Below are 18,728 nucleotides of genomic sequence, written 5' to 3' on the forward strand. Positions count from 1 at the left end.
GGCCTCTGCTGTAAAAGAAATGACCATCATATTTACACCCCACGGAAAAAGTAAGTCCATCGATTACCAATTAGAGGTTCCAAGAAACTCTAGGTCAAGTATAAATTATAAAATGGTACATTTATTTTTAATGGCATTGTTGGGTTCACCAATAATGTTTTTTGTCAAGATCAATGTCCTAATGGGGAGTAACTTAATAAATAAGCGTATTGAAATTAAATAATTATTTTTTTCTTTGCTTTACATTTCAATGAGAAATTAAGCGACTGCAAAAAACAAAAAAATTGCTTTTTTTTAAGACCTCTTTACAAGAAATGTCAATACTTGTGGCAGACGCTGTGTACCGCTATTCTACTAGCATATTTCAATTTCAAGGCCTTGAACAGAGGCTTTTTTCTCTACAAAGTTATGTTTTTAGTCAGATCAAAACCTCAAAAGGTCAATAGGCATTAAAAAAAGATTCTAATGGAGTCCTGTTGTGTGCAAGTCTCATAAACAATGTTATTCAATACCCTAAACAAGAAGTCTTCAACATGCCGCTTACAGGATTTACTCACAACCCGGTAGATATGGAATGGGGTCCTTGAACAGCCTCTCAATTCATCAAGGGGGTCCCAGACTGAAAAAGGTTGAGGACCCCTGAATCAGTCAATATAATTAAAAGGAAACTCAGTCACACATTTAAGTTGAGAATGTTTACTTATATTCTTAAAATATTGTTGATGAAAGCTTCCGTAGGTTGGAGCGTTTACTCCTCTGACGTCTTATGGCTCATCAAGCTAAATTCTGTTGCTCCAATTTCTTCAGGGATCTTCTCCAATGACCTGTGAGCTCGTCTCCGTCGATCGGCTGCAGTTCAAACCAAATAGGACCGACTATCACAACGAGCAGATGAGCTGCTTTCACACAAGAACTATTCCTTCACACCAATCTGCTACTCCTTCAGCTGGAGCATGCTTTCCAGCTGCCTGACAGCCACCAGTTAACTCCTCATCCTGTGTGAGCTACGTGTTCGCATCCATCCGGAAGCACGGTTGCGTGCTGAAGTCATGGCACGGCCGGGACCTTGAGAGCTCGGACCTTCAGAGTTAGCAAAGAGGCATGCAGAGCAGAGGGAGACCTTGGCTTGGTATAGTGTAGAAAAACAATCGGGTCATTTAGGTAGTAAAGGGAAGTAAATGAAACAGAGGATAAAAAAAGCATTGTATTAAAATATTTCTTTTCAGCTGGCAAGATATATCAGATTAACAGCACACTTTTAAGGGAGGTAAATGTTCCTATAACTAATAATATCTAAAGTGTTCAGTTTAATATTGTGAAATGAAGCATCTAAACCGATACAGAACCTATTCATACACTATTCATACACCTTGGACCCCATTTTGTCGCGCTACAACATTGGAAATGTCTTGTATTGTCAAGTGGGAGGAAAAGCCTTTGTATTCACCAAGTTTCCCCATAATGACGGTGTTAGCTTCCTGCCACACAGCACTACACCGTCTGCGTGCAGCCGATCTGATCAGGGGGAACAAGGCTGAATACAAGGCACAATTTTTAGATTTTTATTTAGAAACAATACTGAAATTCTGTCACATAAAATCCTGATAAAATACATTCAAGGTTGTGGCTATAAGGTAACAAAACTGAGCCTGGTTCTGCTAGAGGTTTTCCTCTCCACTGTCTCCATTGTCGCTTCATGCTTGCTCAGTATGAGGGATTGCTGCATGGACAATGCAGACGACTCTCCCTGTGGCTCTATGCTCCTTCAAGAGGAGTGAATGCTGCATGTCAACACTTGATCCAATCTACTGGGTTTCCTTAGATGGGAAACTTTTTGACCAATCTGCATGATCTTGATGAATTTGACTTTGGAAAGTGCCTTGAGATGACAAGTATCATGAATTGGCGCTATATAAATAACATTTTATTATATCTGTTTTGAACAAAAAAAAAAAAAAAAAAGCCCAGCATCTGCTGTTGGACTTCTCTGGTGCCATTGAGGCTCAGACTCCCGTACAAACATCTTTTTACATATAGAAAAAAAAAATAGTTCAACATCAAAAATGAACTTTAAATACGAATCTTTATTCCACTGGAACCAAAAGTAGTTAAGTGCTTTATTTGATTAAATTTTGGCAGACGAGTCCTCCTGAAAAGCAGCGCGAGCTTAAAAAAATGCACTTAATGGCACATATCACTTCTAGCTCATACCAGCAGGTGAGGCGACAGATAATTGGAACAGAATAATAAAACAACTGATCAAAGTATAATCCCATGTGCATCATAAAATATGAAGAGCCTCTCTGCGAGCACGTCGCCATGCACATCAGACAAAAAGGAAAAAAAAAAAAAACAACTATAGTTTAATCAGAACACTCCACCATTATTTCCATATCATTACATTGCTGCTTTGTTTGGCGTCGCGGCAGCCTTCGCCTTGGAACGGCGGCAGCACCTTTTTGTCTGAAAGTGTTGTAACGCTGATGATCAGATAAGCACCTTTCCAACTAGATGTGTTTCTGACCCAGAAAAATAAGATCCGAGTTGATTAGCAAACCCATTGTGGAGCTTCAGAAAGGGACACCTTCGTCTCACAGCGGTATTTAAATATATGTAGATGTCTCATTCATCCCGTTTGAGGACACAATGGATTTCTGCCTCCTTTGATTAGAATAAAAAGAAGGGGAGATTTTAGGAAACATGTTTATTTAAAAGCTCAGTTCTCCAGGGTAAGAATCAAGAATAATTCAACCATAAGGAAGCCTCTTTTTCAAGTAAAAGATTGAGATGCTTGAGTTCTGTGTCAAAGAGCATCGAGTTACTGAATGCTTGATCATCAGGAGGGTTGGTCAGAGCTCACTGGCGATCGTTACTGCATCTCACACACATACGCATTCAGACCACCAATCAGCTCCCATTACAGTTTGCAAAAAAAGTCTCTGTTCAGTGTGATTGAGCAACAGAAGTGTTTCTGCCTGATGGACGGATCACATTTGATTCAGGCTGGTAAATCAACACAAATATGTACCTAAATATACTTCAGGCATATGAGGTATTTTTCCAGTGATCGAAGTCTTAGTGTTCCCGTCCGGCAGGTTAGTCCCTCATTTTTCGCCTTGACGAGCATCCTGGCCGCCTTTTCCATCAGTCTGCAAGTCAGTTAATCGGATGAGTTCCCTGTGTGTGTGTTTGTGAACGCCTCCAGGAGCTCCAGCCAGTTTGTGGGCCAGGCAGGCCAGGCAGGCAGGGCGCGGCTAGATCAATGTCCTCATGTCTGTGGGAGACACAGCCTGTCGAGACTCCCGGGCCAGCAGCCTCCCTGCTGCACTCTGTCAATTCCACTCATCTCTTTAAGCCTGCTTCCCCCTCGCGGGCCTCTCAGCAGAAGAAGTAAGTGGACTCCTTCACCTGCTGGAGATCAAAATCACCTGGAGAGACAAGAGGCGATGTGTCAGGGCTGGTTTGAGTCAGCGGGCAGAGGTTACAGACCATAAATTATGCACGCGGTGCTACGTTCTTCCTGCTAGTAAATAGGCATTTTAGGCTCCTTCGGTGAAGTGGGATGAAAAACCTGTAGTTCAAATTGCCAATAAGAAAAGGATTTTTTTTTTCTAGAACAGCAACAGCAAAGAGATCTATATGATCAAAACCTTATGAAAAAAACTATATTTGGAGTGAAGGGGCAGCGATTAAAAGATTAACCAACCCATTTCAAACTAATCACCCACAGCTCTGATGGCTTTTTTATACCATAAGCTTACTATAAGTGTTAGTGCACATTTGACGGATTTTACAAATATGTTTGTAGCCAATCAGGGCAGCGAGGTAGTTGGTTGCATATCATTACTGCAACCAACACTTCTACTGAGGAGGGACATCTGGCCTCACTTTTTTTTTTTATGAGAATTTAAATATGCAGCAATATCAACTACATGAAATGTTTTATACAGTGGTGTCATGACACCTTTAAAAATCTAGTAGAGCCATGCAAAAAGCTGCTCAGCAATTACAAGAAAGGTTTGAGCTTGGTAATGTGAATAAAGATTTATCCACTGATTACTGAGAAGGGTAGGAATATTTTTCATTTTGTTAAATTTTTAATAAAATGTAACTAAAAACAGAAATACTTCTCTTGATTTATTTGTCATTGTTTCTCAGTAACAAATGTCTTCGTAGAAGGAAAATAATTTTAAATCTAAATCTGCTGGTGGCATGAATAATTTTAGGCTTATAATTGCAACCTTGACCTTTGAATCATTCAGACGTAAAAAAAGCTCCAAAAGTAAAAGAGATGCACCGCTACTTTGTGTCCACACAACACATAATAAACAGGATCTTGGACCAGTTGCTTAAAGGCAGCCTGTCACAAGGACACAATTTGTTCCTGTTTTTTTTTTCTGTTGAACTAATAAAGCTCAAGAAAGGCCACACAGTCTGATCAACACAAAACATCTTGTTAAAGGCACAGCTTTTGATACCGTTTAAATGCTGCAGCTAATCTTTTGGGAACGGTACTTCATTTGTCCTCCATATTCTTCATTATATAAAAGCCACAGACTACCTAACATACTGCCAGGGTCAAATATTAGAACGGGGTTGCAAGCTTGTGCAAAAGAAGCCAAAGTCAAAGAAAAAAGTCTGGATAAGTATTCACCAAGTCCACTTTAAAAGCATCCCTGGCTCTTTAAATGCAAAATATAAACACACAAAAGCAGACCCAGCAATGCTCTGTCCCCTTCAAAGAGTTCAGAGAGCACACATTCTTTTTTGTACTAAAGTAAAACTTTTTTTTTTACTAAAGTAAAAAGTTTAGTGAATAAAAATCTTGTTTTAATTCAGTGTTTGTGTGTTCTTCATTTAAGAATAGATCAGTGGGCAATAGCAGCCAGGGCTGCACCTAAATATAAGTTTAGAATTTTCTAAAAATTATCGATATCAATCAATATGATTGCTATTTTATCAATATGGTTTTTTTTCTATATCGTCCGGCCTTAATGATAGCCCATATTTTCCTCACTGTCTCCTTCCCATCATCGCAGTGTTTCTACTGCTCTCTGAGCTTCAGCATCTCAGCCACTAAAATATACATTGGTTGCAGATATTAAAGGCGTGGAGAGTGAATTCATCTGGCCAAACAAATTATTGGCTAGCAGATCTTGAGATGCAGGGAACCCAAAATATAATTGCCTATTAACCGCTACATCCCAAAAGTCCTTTGCAGTTGCGGCATTGTGCATGTTTATACATTGTGTAGTCTTAGTATGCAATGTATAAATGTCCAACAACCGATTTCACATGATATAACACTGAGCTCATCTACCTCTGCTATTTTCCTGCGTGAGACAACTTCAAAGAAAGCCTTAGTTTTAGGTCTCAGTGGGCAGCTGCACGTTTCCTATGAGCTCTGATAAAGCATCCAAATGCTAATTTTAGCTCAGCGTGAGCTCCTGTCCTGCTCTGTGCGCTTTGCTCTCTGACAGCTGTGTTCACCACGAGGAGCTGCAGTGTGAATTATTGAGGGATGAACATTAAAAACTAAACACAGAAAAAAACTTAACAAAATGGTGACAATCGCTGCTTTAAAGAATAACCTTTGACCTGTGCGTATAGTTTTTATGGGTTGCTGCAGCGCGGTACGTATTGATATTCTGTAAAACGGTTCCTGTTGGGTAAAATAAGGCTGCATAATTTACCTTACCAACAGGGAAATCCAAGCAACAGTCTACCACACAAAGTGTTTTCGTAATTACGTTCGATCCTATGTCGTGTTACTGTTGAGGACTCGCAATCACCATATAATGGCTGCCGGTGAAATCAAATGAAACGGTTGAGTTCAGACTTACAGGATAAGGTTTATAGTTGCATCGAGCAAATTTCTACTGTTAAAATACCTTTATATTAAGGATCTGTCATTTACTGTTTTTATCAATTATATATACAATGCCTTACTTGCAAAAGTATTCGTAACAAGGTTTTTTACATTTTGACATGATACTGCAGCAAACTTCAATGTATTATATTGGAAATTTATGAGAAATACTAACGGGAAACAGACAAAACCTCATTGTCTGTATGTGACGAACTGACAGACATATCCCCCCCAAACTGTAATACAAGTAATACAAATACACCCCACTTTTTTCAGATCTGTGTTTGTAATAATAATTAAAAACAATGCATCTTTTTCCATCCTCATTACAGCTGCAACAAAACCCACATACTGCACGTCTGAGTTTGTAATGTGACAAGATGTGAAAGAATTTAAAGAGCTTAAATGTTTTTGCAAAGCACATTTACTAGATTACTCAAAGGGAAACCAAGTTGTTCCAACATTATAATAAATTCAGGTCTCTAAATATTATAATCAATTTTGGTCTGAATTCATTGACTCTGTTGTCGAAACAAGTGGAAGGGACAGACGCACACGGAGAGGTGCACACCTGACTCGTCTCAGCACACATAAGCTGATTATGCAAGAGAGGGACACAATTAACAATAATCAATTTATACAACCCAGCTGTCGGTGCCAAGCAAACAGTGGAGGTGCAGATGGAGACAGGGAGACCGGGGTTGCATAACAGGAAAGCCTGAATCCACCTGAATAACAGAAAGATGCTGTACCAGACAAAACCCAGCGGCATCACAGGAAACACGAGAAACCTGGATCTGTCTCCCATCAAACTAACCTTGACTGTATCTGATTTGTAGAGCAGAGAAATCTGCTTTAGAACAGGTTTTTAAAAAAGCAGTCCTTCAACTGCTGTTAAACGCACAATCATATTCAGGGAATTAATCTACAAGCTGCCTTTTTGCCCTAATGGTAAAAGAAAGAAGTTAAAGATTTTCTGTTTTTCCCCAGATCCCCTTTAGACACCCCGATGCTTTGAGGAGCCAGGTGTTTCACTGACCTGTCTGGGGCACCTTGCCCAGCAGCAACAGCAGCCTCCTGTACTCCTGATACTTCTTAGTCCTGGCTTCAGTCCTGCCATGAGAAGAGCCACAGAAAAACAAAAACTGAGACTTGAGAAAGAACAGGCAAATTAGTTTGTATCTAGAAGTCTGATGTCAAAGGAAAACCTGTTTTAAGGATTCTGGAGGTCCATTTTATGTGTGATCAGCTCAGTTTGATAGTGTTAGACTCATATCTGGGTAAATATTTTACAGCTGCCTTCCAAATTTAAGCTGTGTATATATTCTCTATGAAAACCAAAACTAAAGTTGAACTTAGGACCAAAATGGGGAAACTGTGAGAGACAGCACACACAAATAACTAGGTTCATGTCTGATCCCAGCCTTGATAGAGACGTGTTCACAGAAGCAATGATGTCCTATTATGGTCTCTAGCTTTCTGTAACATGAAATGTTTCATGTTTTTTGGGAAATATTACAGTGTTTTTGCTTTTATCAGCTATTTTGTCTGATATTTTCATCCTGCTGCAAAGAACCTTTAAATATACAATTGCATTTCAATAAAGTAGCGTGCCTTCAAAAAGTTATATCATTCACAAAGTGAAACTCATTTAACACGGATTGATCACAAAAAGAGTGTTTATATTGTGGATTTCTGGCTGAGAGCTATTGAAATACGCACATTCTGATTTGCGTAGAACATGTGAACGTTTTGCGTTTGTAATTAGAACATTACATAAGACCCATTAATCCAGAAATGTTGGCACACTGAAAACTTTGCCCATGTCCTGTACAACATGCACACTCAATGCGGGATTAGGGCTGCTTTTGCATAAATTGTTGCATCATTGAAGTCAGCATTCCATAAATCCCATCAGTGGAGGGATGCATGTAGTTCTCTAGGATTTCTTATTAGATGGCCGCACTGACTTTGATTTTCAGAGAACACGGTTAACCAACAGCAGCAGATGACGAGTTGGAAATCACTGACTCCAGCTGAAGCCAACACCTTTCTATTCTCCAACAAACTCTAATGGACTCTGCTTCACGATCCCCCTCAAGGCTGCAGGTTTTCCTGCCGATTGCACGTCTTTTATTGCAATAGTTTTTCCTTCCACTGAACTTTCCATCAACAAACCAGCTTATTTAATATGACGTTTCTAGCTCATGCTCCTTGTGGAGGGTGTCAGTCACCTTCTGCAGGAAAACTGTAACACAAGCAGATTGTAAAGACTACAACATAACGTCTCTGTATTAAAGCATTTTTAATTGAATTCAGATTTTCTTTTGAAAAACAGAATTTGGGCTTTTTAGAACCTGCAGGGCTTAATGATCAAAATTAATAGAAATTAGGGTTGTCACAATATTAAAACTTCAAACTCAATATCGATACCCAGAAAAATATTTGATACTCAATATCATTTTGGATAAATAAAAATGACAAATAATTAGAGGAATAAAAAGAAACTCACCTTTTTCAATCTCAACATGGAACGTGCTTTCTCAACAGAATCACAGATGCTAGTTAGCTAAGTGTGCAAATAAATGCTGAATAAATGACCCAAATTAACACAGGCCTAGTAACATGCTAGCCACAGCTAATCACACAACATTAATGCGGACCACCAGTTGCGCCAACATCAGTGATATATACATATTAATGTATAAATTATGAACGGGAACTTTAATTTATTAACCTGTCAGAATTCATCATAAAGGCAAGGGTGTCGGTTCTAGACATGATTGGCCAAGTTTGTTGTGGTGCCTGACTTCACCACTTTAAATCACTGTTTGCACACAGGCTTGTCTATGGCAAGCCGTTTTAACATAAATTCGGTTTTACCGCCCTTACGTTCGAGATATCTCAAATTGTATTATGACTAGACGTTTTAGCAATTTAAGATATCTCTAATTGTATTTTGACTAGTCAAAATACCTATTCGAGATATCTCTAATTACATTCTGACTAGTCGAAATGACATCAGATTTTCCATTGAGTTGTATGGAGACGTCAATTCAAGATATCTCGAATGAATTACTGACTATCTGAAATACCCATTTCAGATATCTACAATTAAATTACGACTAGTCAAAATTACAATTCAAGATATCTTAAATTGAGTTTTGACTAGTCATAATTCTAATTAAAGATATCTCAAATGCCACCATAATTCAAGATATCTTAAATGTATTTTTGGATAGGCGAAATGCAGTTTTGACTAGTAAAAAATAAATTTAAGATATCTTGAATTGTAATTTTGACTAGTCAAAATTCCTTTTAAGATATCTCTAAATGAATTAGAGATATCTTGAATTATTCAGCTTTTCCATTTAAGATATCTTAAATTGACATTCTGACTAGTCAAAATGACGTTACTGATATCTTGAATTACGAAACGGCTTGCCATATGTCATCACACAGGAACCGGAGGCATGCGCTTTTGTTTTCAGAGAAGCTAAAGGAGGGTGCTGTAATGCTTTGTGCCGTCTCGCATGTGAAAATCAAGAGCTAGCTGGCTTTACCATAATTCCCAAGAGGCAGATGCTTTACCACAGTATAAAAACTGCATCTGGTTATTAACTGAACTGGCCCGAGCTGAGGAATATTCCTTATTTCCAGCTTGGACATGAGTCGACAGTAGCGCTTTCAGCTAGCCGTTTTTCAGTGCATTGTGTGCGTCGGCAGCAAGTAAATCCGAAATTCTTTGCAAATTTCTTAAGCATTCTTCAAGTATACTATTTTCGCCCTCTCTGCATATCCCATACTTAAAAAGCTCTTTCTATATTGTGGCATTTTCTTACAATTTTGTCGAAAACAGCCAGCGCCATTGAATGTTCAGGCAGCTTTGGGCAGCTTACAGCCAATAAGGGGCTTACACGCAATGTCTTATTTCTGATATCTTAAATTGTAATTCTGACTAGTCATAATTACGTTCGAGATATCTTAAATTACATCTACGGATGTGTGACGCTTTCAATGACGAATCCGGTGACGTAATTTGAGATATCTTGAAAGGAATTTTGACTAGTCAAAATGTAATTGAAGATATCTTGAATTATTATTCTTCCTAGTCAGAATGTAAATAAAGATATCTTAAATTACCATTCCGGATAGTCAAAATGTAGTTTTGTCTAGTCAAAATGCATTTTAAGATATCTGGAATGTAATTACGGATAGTCAGACGAAACCGAATTTATGTTAAAACGGCTTGCCATACTTGTCAAGATCTTTGGGTTATCCTCCTTCGTTTGCATCGTATGCTAAAATATTTAGTGTCGATATCATGCCAAATTAGTATTATAACCACATACAGTGTTCAAGTATCGATACTTTTCAGAGTATCGATATTTTTGACAACGCTAATAGAAATACATTAAACACTAGACTGATGGATTGAACTGAAATACAGAAATAAAAATATTTTATACTGTGTATTAGGGAGCACTTGTAAACCTCAATTTAAAGTATACAGAAAGCCGGAGGTTTACTCAGATGCAGGACTCTGCATGGTAAAATACACTGAGTGGTGGAGTGGTTCTGTTTAAGGTGTACCTAATGTGCCCCTTAAAAACACCCGTTTTATGCTGGGAAAAAACCCCAGAAGCTTTCGATGCCTTTGCAGCTTTATTGGTCCTTTGCTCTGGTGAGTTCTGGACTGTGTCGGGGAAGTTTAGAGACAGGGATGCAAACAGGGCTTAAAAGAAGGTGAGACTTGTTGTGGAGTAACAGCTGGGGAGAAGGGCCCAATTACCCCAAAGAGAGAAAACACAGACAGTCGATGATTATAACCTCAGGCCAGTAAGGCTGCCACAAAGAGTGGAAATCGTTTTGGATCCAATGTCACAGACGACTGGAGGAAAAACTCACTCCAATATAACCTTACTTGTTCGGTTTTGTTTGTGTATGTTTGCAGTTAGTGACAGCCATTCATAAAAGAATAAAAAGATCAATGGCATTGATGGTGTTGTTGTGTGAGAACGATCCGAAGAGACGGGACAACTATAAATATACAAACCTGTAAATATATTTTGTTTTTCTGAGTGTTTTTTTTTTTTCTTGGCCACATTGATCCTCAGGCCACTCGGATCTCCTGAGCTCATAAATGAAATGTGCTCCTGCGTGCACGTGTGCAAACTTACTGGATTGTGGAGCAGTATTTGTGCAGCAAGAAGTTGGACAGCTCGTCCAGAATCGGCTGGCTGTGCAGGGCAACAAACTGCTCCCGGCAGATCTGACAGGGGGGAGACGGAGCGAGGAGAGGTTAGTTCCATCGGAGCTCAGACCGGCCGAGCAGATAACCGGTGGACAGCGGTGAGACCGGGCAGAGTGGAAAAGACAACGGCAAAACCACCGCTCCATCAACAAAAAAAATATACTTTAAAGAGCTCAGTGCTGCGTTAACAGTCTTTTCCTTAAAGTTCTTTTTCTTCAGTTTTTAACCATAGACAGTCCAGCGTTACAACTGGAACAAAAGGCTGCATTTTTAACAGGGTACCTACAGATTCTTTATTTTGAAACTGTAAATTTTTCCGGACTCCTAATTCCAAATGGATGCAACCTTTAGGCAGTGGGTACAGGGGATTATGTCAGGATAAACCACCAGCTTTCCAACTTTTATCATTTCCTTCTTCCATTTTTAACCCAACCTTGAAAATCAAAATCCTTTTTTCCCCCAGACAGTTCTATGTTGACCCTTTTCCAAATAATTTCTGATAGTGTTATATATCTTTCCAATAGTGGAGTATAGGGGTTGGGAAAATACAAAGAAAAACAGTCCTTAAGGTGAGTTTAGCTCTTAAACCACTAAAATCGTCTGGTCTTAATGGCATAACATGATAAATGGATTGTTTCAGATATATTGTAAAACTTTAACGTACAAAGGGAAACCTTTATTTCTAACTAGGGGTTAAATTGGGCCGAGGCTCATTAAGGGATTTTGTGTCTTGAACTCATAATCAAGTATCTGTTGGAATGATTCCTAGATTTCTCCCTGTTCATTTCTTTTTTTCCCCCCTCATCGACTATATTGGATGATGCATAAGTTGATGCCCAGATCGTAGTTTTAGTAAAGGGCTAGCTCTGCTTTAAAAAAAGAAAAAAGTCCTACCTTAATATAAAACTTATATATATATATATATATATATACTTTATTAACCGGATCATCTTAAACTATGGGCAGAACATAAAACCCCATGTTGGGCTTCCTTTCATTTGTTAAAACAAAGTTTCAAAGTTTATGAAATCCACATTTACATACAGAATAAAGGCTTTCCAGACAGAACACACATTTTTAAACCATTTCTCTTTAGTTGATACGTATTTAGCTCAAATACAGTTCACATTTCCTAAGAGCAGTGAAACGGTCCATTATTAAAGCTTGGAATATGGTGTTACGTTTAGCGTCCTGCTGGTCAGTCTTAGTTTGAACTCTGATGTGTACAGACTAGCTCACACAGAAGAAGAACTGAAATATGACAACATCCATCTAAAGGGACACATGGAAGGAGAAGCAGGGTAGGGAGGTATAGGAGCTAATGAGGAAAACTCACATGACTGCGGATGTTTACGCTGTACCCCTGCCCTAACCCACGACATCGATCAAGAGACACTACCCCACCCCCATTTCCAATTTAAATCCCGTTTATAACCATGCTGCCCTGAAAAAAACAAACATTTGAGAAACTCTCAGTGTACCTGAATGATTCATAAGTCAGAATCTCTGCACTCAGGTTAGATTAATAAGCAAACAGCAATATGAGGGCAGGAAAACACATTAACGTCATTCCTCAGAGAATAAAAACACAGCGTGAGCTGTCTCCTCACCATGTAAAGCCGCCCGCCACCCAATTAAAATCCACAGCTGTGCCCACATCTCCAGAGCCATCAGGGAGGTCTCAGGGAAAAAAATATTCTATGCATTACTTGCATGATTTATGCAGCAAAAGTCAATTTCCTCATGAATTCTGAACTATTCTGGTTGGTCGATCTGTTGTGCACTAAACCCTGTCCTTGATTACATCCTGGGCAGGCTGCCACAGTAGAAATTGGGTCGAAAAAGATGGAGAACAGACCAGTTATCACTTCAACAATTGCTTAGATGACTAAGATATCTGGAGCCCGTCTGCTCTGCCGCTGTGTTCAATTACCTGTGCAACGGGCAAGGCACACGCCCCTCCAATCAGAAGACGGAGAACAGATGCAGTGAGAGGAAACTGCTTCGTTGCTTCCAGCTCCTCTGAGATCGGGCAAAGACGTACAACCGTGACTGTGCTCTGAAGGCGTCTCTACAGAAAATTGGGGCTTTGTGATAATTTGATCCGTTTCATTCTCCGCCGTGTCTCAGTCTGGATCTACTTTCGACACGCAGAGACAGGGAGGTATTTATTCAGCTCGACAGGCTCGGTTTGCTCCCTGCAGCCTGAAAATGCATGAGCCGGCGACGACTGGAAGTTTGTATCAGTGGCATCATTTAGCCCGAGCGTCTACAATAACAAAAGTGCCAGTCATAGATATCGCACAAATGGATTCGATCTCCCACATCCTCAGTGTCTAGGTGCTTTTTTTTTTTTTTTTTTTTTTTAAAAACACACACAAAGAAAACATCTTTCCTCTGACAACATCAAAGCGAGACAAAGCTGGGAGTATTGAATCACATGGGCCACCTTTAGCTTCAATAAATCTTACAAAAAAACCCCCAAAAAAAACAGACGAATCATGATCGGTCAGGAGGGGAACAGCTGTGAAGGGATGATAAGGATGGGGAGAGGTGGAAGAGAAGAGGTGACTGTAACGTAATACCTTGTTCATGGTGTCCACGGTGAGGGCGTGGGTCCAGAAACAGTCGTGAACTGAGACGAATGTCAGGCCGGCACTGAGAGAGGACAAGAGGAGAGGCAGTGGAGCGTTAGAAAGGAGCTGAAATAGGAAGGCTGTAAATGTCAAAACAGAGCAAACATTTGTTTTACGGCTGTAACCTGAAAGTTCTCGTCCCTCAGAAAGCTCTAAAGACAACAAGGTCTGTTTTATATGCAGGGTCTGCGCCGACATCGAGCCCACTCGTGGCAGCGAAAACTCTGCCAACTTATAAAGGAGTTGTCTAATGTCCACGTCCTCAGGGAAATGTTTTAACAGTGATACCTGTAGCAGTGCAGTGAAGTCAGCATCATGTGTGTGGAGTCCAGAGAGTGGATGAAGTTAGGTGGGAACGCGTTCTTCTGTTTTACTGTGTCGGGCCTCCTGAAACGGCACAGTCATTAAAGAAAACATCAAAAACTATTTTGTTGTTTAATTCCTGCAGTTCTTGGCATCAAAGGATTTTTGAGCTCCATATTAATATTTACAGAGACAGCAGATCTTCATTGCGGAGGTCCTACATGGACAGCTCTTGTCTTGCCCTATAACATTTTAACAAGGCTGGAGCATACAGAGAGAGCATATTTTCTTAATACTATCTTTGGAAATAAACTCCTCTCTTTAGCCCACTACATGATTTAGGTCTGGGGAATGAGACGCCATGGAAGAAGTTTGATTTTCTTTTCTATAGAGAACCTGTGTTGATATGACCATATGTTCTGGATAATCAACCTGTCCAAAGACACGGTGGCCCAGTTTTTCACCAGATTTTGATTGAAAGTCTCCTGGAATTTCCCAGAGCTCAACATCTCCTGGGGCTTCAGGAGAGGAACTGGCCCTAAGCATCACAGATCCTCCACCATACTTAACAGGAGGCCCGAGGTGTTCAGTCCAACCTGCCTGCAGAGCTTTGTTGCTGACAAAGTTCAGACTTACTCTCATCTGAACAAAGCACACAGTTCCAGTGGAGTTTACCAGACTCCACATGTTTACAATTGTGATGGTAGGACAGATTTGTTTCCCCAGGCATCAATCACAAATAACTCTTTAGCATGTAGAGACTAATGCTGTTATTGCCTCCTTGGTGACCACACTATTTGCTGAAGTTCTTAATTATTTTTAAATATGTGTCTTTGCTCAACCTAGCAGCCAGGGGCTAAACATGAGGAGGATCCATTCGCAAACACAAGTCTAAAGTAAATCATAAATTAAAAAAATGCTTCAGTTACATTCATGTTATAGGGATTTTTGGAGGTAGGAAAAATACTGCCACTTGTGATTTAGTAATATATATATATATACTTTTTTTTACATATTTTCTCCCCTTTTGGATAAATGTTCTCAGTCTATTCCAGTGTGAGACTAATTATAGGATTAATGTATTTTAAAGCTTTTTTGTGCATCTTTATCAGTGGTGCCAACATTTGTTTATTCGCCTCTGCATATTATAGACAGTTAAAAAGACATTACACATTAAAAGGTAGATTTAGCAATCCCTCGGGTTTGATGCTAGGGAATGAATCCCAAATCAATGCTGTCACCACTAAAGTATTGTGTCTTTTTAATGTCTACAGTTTTTCTTGTTACAAAATGGATATTTTAATTGCATTTGTCCCCCAGAGTTAAATCTGGCTTTCTGCAAACATTAATCATGTTTCACTATAAAAATGCCTTTTGTTACATCAGTTGTGTTTTAGGAAATACTAATCTAGCCTTTGTCTGTTCCCAATTTTTATAATATGGTGTCCTCCATGACATTTTCTGACGGATCCCAAGTGGCTTTGGTGTGCCGTCCGTGGTGCAGCGTCTGCTACAGTGTCTGGTATTCGTTTCAGGTCAGACTGAAGGACTTTATGGGTCCCTGGTTTTGTTTTGTCTGAACTGTGCGTCAACCTTTGGAGACGTCTCTCATAGCTTTTATAGCGAGGACACCTTCATGGACAAACATAAACAGACATTTTCTGTGGGCTGCTGTTATTTTTTAAAGGTTTAGAACACACTGAGACTGCAGAAACAAGTCTTTCAATGCTGACCGCCCGAGAGCAGATTTCAGATCCTCTTGTTAATCTATTATTATTTCAGCACTTTTTTTATTTAAAAAAATGTTGTTGCTGCTTCTGGTGATGCAACCGGCAGTTAAAAAAAAAAAAAATTGTCGACTTTTTCCTTCCTGTATTCCCATTTACTCGAGCCATAGCCATTCAAATCCTCTGGGCTGCCACAGAACCAGAACATTCCTCTAATGGAAATGCAAAGAGAGCAGAAAGAGACAAGACCCAAAGCTGAAACACAAACACACAGGCAGGAGCAAACCACGGCTGTCTGTCACTTTCGTTTTTCGTCTGCACGTTTATTTTTCCTTCTGGCCTGAAAGTGTTGACTTCTGTCTGGGTGCTTTTAGTCCTGCTGTTCAGGGATCGAGTTGTGAGAAAAAAAACAAAAAACAAATTCCTGGATATTCATTTATGAGCACGCTCCGCTGTAAAAACATGACAAGCTTTGCCTCTTTTTGAGGGACACACAAAGTTAAGATGCAAAAGCACAAGTGTAACCATGGACTGGTGTGAGATTCTCACCGTATCATAGAATGAAAAGTATTCCTTCCACTGTTGAATTAATATAAAATTTGATTGCAGGTATAATAAAATTAACCGTGAAATGCAAATGTTCTTGAGTGTTTCCACTACCATTTTACAAGGGGGTGACCCACCCCTCCAAAGAGGTAACAGCATGTAGTAAATTATTATATGTCTGTAAGTGTTTGCGGTTAATTTAATTAAAATCAGCCTTTCTCAATAGCGCTGGATCGCATCCTGAGCCATTTCTGTCTCTAGGCCCCACAAAGCAGACATGAGTCCGCAGACAGGAAAGCACAGAGCTCAATTTTTACGCGTACATGGCGTGACACCATAAACTGCTCGGCGGGAAGAAGTCTTCACTTTGAACTGTTTTCTATGGGACACCGAGTGAAACACTGAGCCGCTCCAAGGCCGTCGCGACTTGCGAGCACCTGTGGTGTCACACCCACTCTGTGCCTGCTGTGGGAAATGTAGAAATTTGTCATAAGAAATAAATCCAATAAGTGTGATCAACAATCGAAGGTAAAATATCTAAGTCATCGCTCCTACTTCCAGCTCAGTCACAGGGTTTGCACATTTGTAAACTCACACTCCCGCCAGGAAAGAGAGCGCTGAGTCGCGACATATTTTTACCCGCTTTGGTAGGCATATCTACGTTTTGTAAACGCACCCAGTTTCTGAGGTTAGCTGCACTAAAAACTGCCACAGAGTTGGGAACATTGAGCGTCTACTGGCCGCGAAGACGTTGTGGTAGTCTGTTCTGACGAGGCGTACATTAAAGCAATAAATGCTTAAACTGAACAAGTAGTTATCCCTGAGAGAATTTTTGTTGTGTCGAAAGCACAGGATTTGACGGGATAAATGTGTCCTTTTCTGTTACAACAGAAAAATTACATTTATTTATTTCACGTGGTGCCCCAATTAATTCAATATGCTGGGAAAGTTTGTCTAATACAAATATGAGGATGATCACGTGTGTTTAAACTCATTTACTATAAACATATGGCACATTCTCAACAAGTAAACAGCTCTATGGTAATTTTCAGATGTCCTACAAAAATACCATTTGCTTTGATTGTCGCAAATCGCCAAAAGTCTGTCTGCTGGAAGCAAAACTCCACCTTCCTGAGTCCATCACTGAAAACTGATGGCTGCTTTATTCTTGAAAAATTTATATTTGTTGGTTGTTAGACCCCATGAAAGGATCAGAAACAGGTCCCAAATGTACTATATTAAATTGATTAAAGTTATGCTCAAAATATTCTAATTTCCAGAGTAACATGAGCACAACAAGCTAAACGACTGGTTAAATAGTCAGGCTATCAGCTCAAGTAGCCAGCGTTTAGCTAGCTGCATGACAGACATGCCACTCATAACTACGTAAGCAAAGTAGGAGTAGCCATCTTCTTTCTACTATCTGACTGGAGGGGTAGTGCAGCATACTCTACATCCACTTCACCTGCAAAAAACTACAGCCACTCTGGAAATTTGAAAATAAATATTTTTAAAACAAAGAAACTGTATGATGGAAAATCTTACAAGTTTTGCAACTGGAACTTTTCAAAACCTTGATACTGATAACCTGACTACGTCTGATAATAATTATAAATTACAGAGGCTGATATCATTTACTTCATTTTTTTACTATGTTTTTGTACATTTCCACAATGCAAATTAGATAATTTTAATCCCATGGGACATTAGTATAATGACAATAAAGGTTTTCTATTCTATTTAAGTGCCAGAAGCAAACTGTCAGTACCCTGGATCTGACTGGAGCAAACCAATTTGTTTTCAAGTTTACCTTTCAATGCATTCATAATTTAGAGGTCTGCAGAAAATGAAGTCTTAAAGGCTATCAATCATTAAAGAGGAATCATTTCCATGATTCTATGTGCCTAATAGCATACATTGGCTTTCCAAATTCATTGCTCTAGCAAAAGCTTAACAAACACCACCCTGCCTGCTGTTTTTGGGCCCCTAAAATTTGAATATTATTTGTTCATTTGGGTTTATTGTTTCTAGGTACAAGCGTTTGTGTGTGTTGATACCAAACTATATGTTTCTAGCCTAAACCAATTTGCAATCCAAGTCCTTAGTTGGGCTCATGAATACATACAAACAGCCATAATTAAAGGTTTATAAGGGACTTTGACTGTCTCACATTTTAATCAGTTTTCAATCTTTCTCTCCTCCAGGCTTTTTTGTTCTTAAATAATGCTGGATTTACCAATTCTCTTATTGTTGCTGGATGTACCATCAGCAAAAGGCGTTGCAAGAAAAGTAATGAAAGGAGGCTTTATGTGCAGCGGTTATTGAAAGACGAAAGAAATTGCCTCATAATGACGCAAAGAATTTATGATGTTAATATTTGCGGGAGAAATTAC

At 39.3% G+C, this 18,728-nt stretch overlaps 1 protein-coding gene across 1 annotated transcript in view; it reads right to left on the reverse strand.

The window, feature by feature from the left end:
- Positions 1-2,687: 2,687 nt before the first annotated feature.
- polrmt (polymerase (RNA) mitochondrial (DNA directed)) overlaps positions 2,688-18,728 on the reverse strand; it is an 84,146-nt gene continuing 68,105 nt past the window's right edge. The window contains exons 17-21 of the mRNA XM_012871662.3: positions 14,048-14,146; positions 13,709-13,781; positions 11,050-11,141; positions 6,909-6,982; positions 2,688-3,428 (exon numbers count right to left, since the gene is read on the reverse strand). Of these exons, the coding sequence (XP_012727116.3) occupies positions 3,379-3,428; positions 6,909-6,982; positions 11,050-11,141; positions 13,709-13,781; positions 14,048-14,146 (388 nt within the window). The 3' untranslated portion in view covers positions 2,688-3,378. The remainder of the gene's footprint in view (positions 3,429-6,908; positions 6,983-11,049; positions 11,142-13,708; positions 13,782-14,047; positions 14,147-18,728) is intronic.

Source organism: Fundulus heteroclitus, chromosome 9 (genome assembly GCF_011125445.2).
Source record: "Fundulus heteroclitus isolate FHET01 chromosome 9, MU-UCD_Fhet_4.1, whole genome shotgun sequence".
NCBI classification, from domain to species: Eukaryota; Metazoa; Chordata; class Actinopteri; order Cyprinodontiformes; family Fundulidae; genus Fundulus; species Fundulus heteroclitus.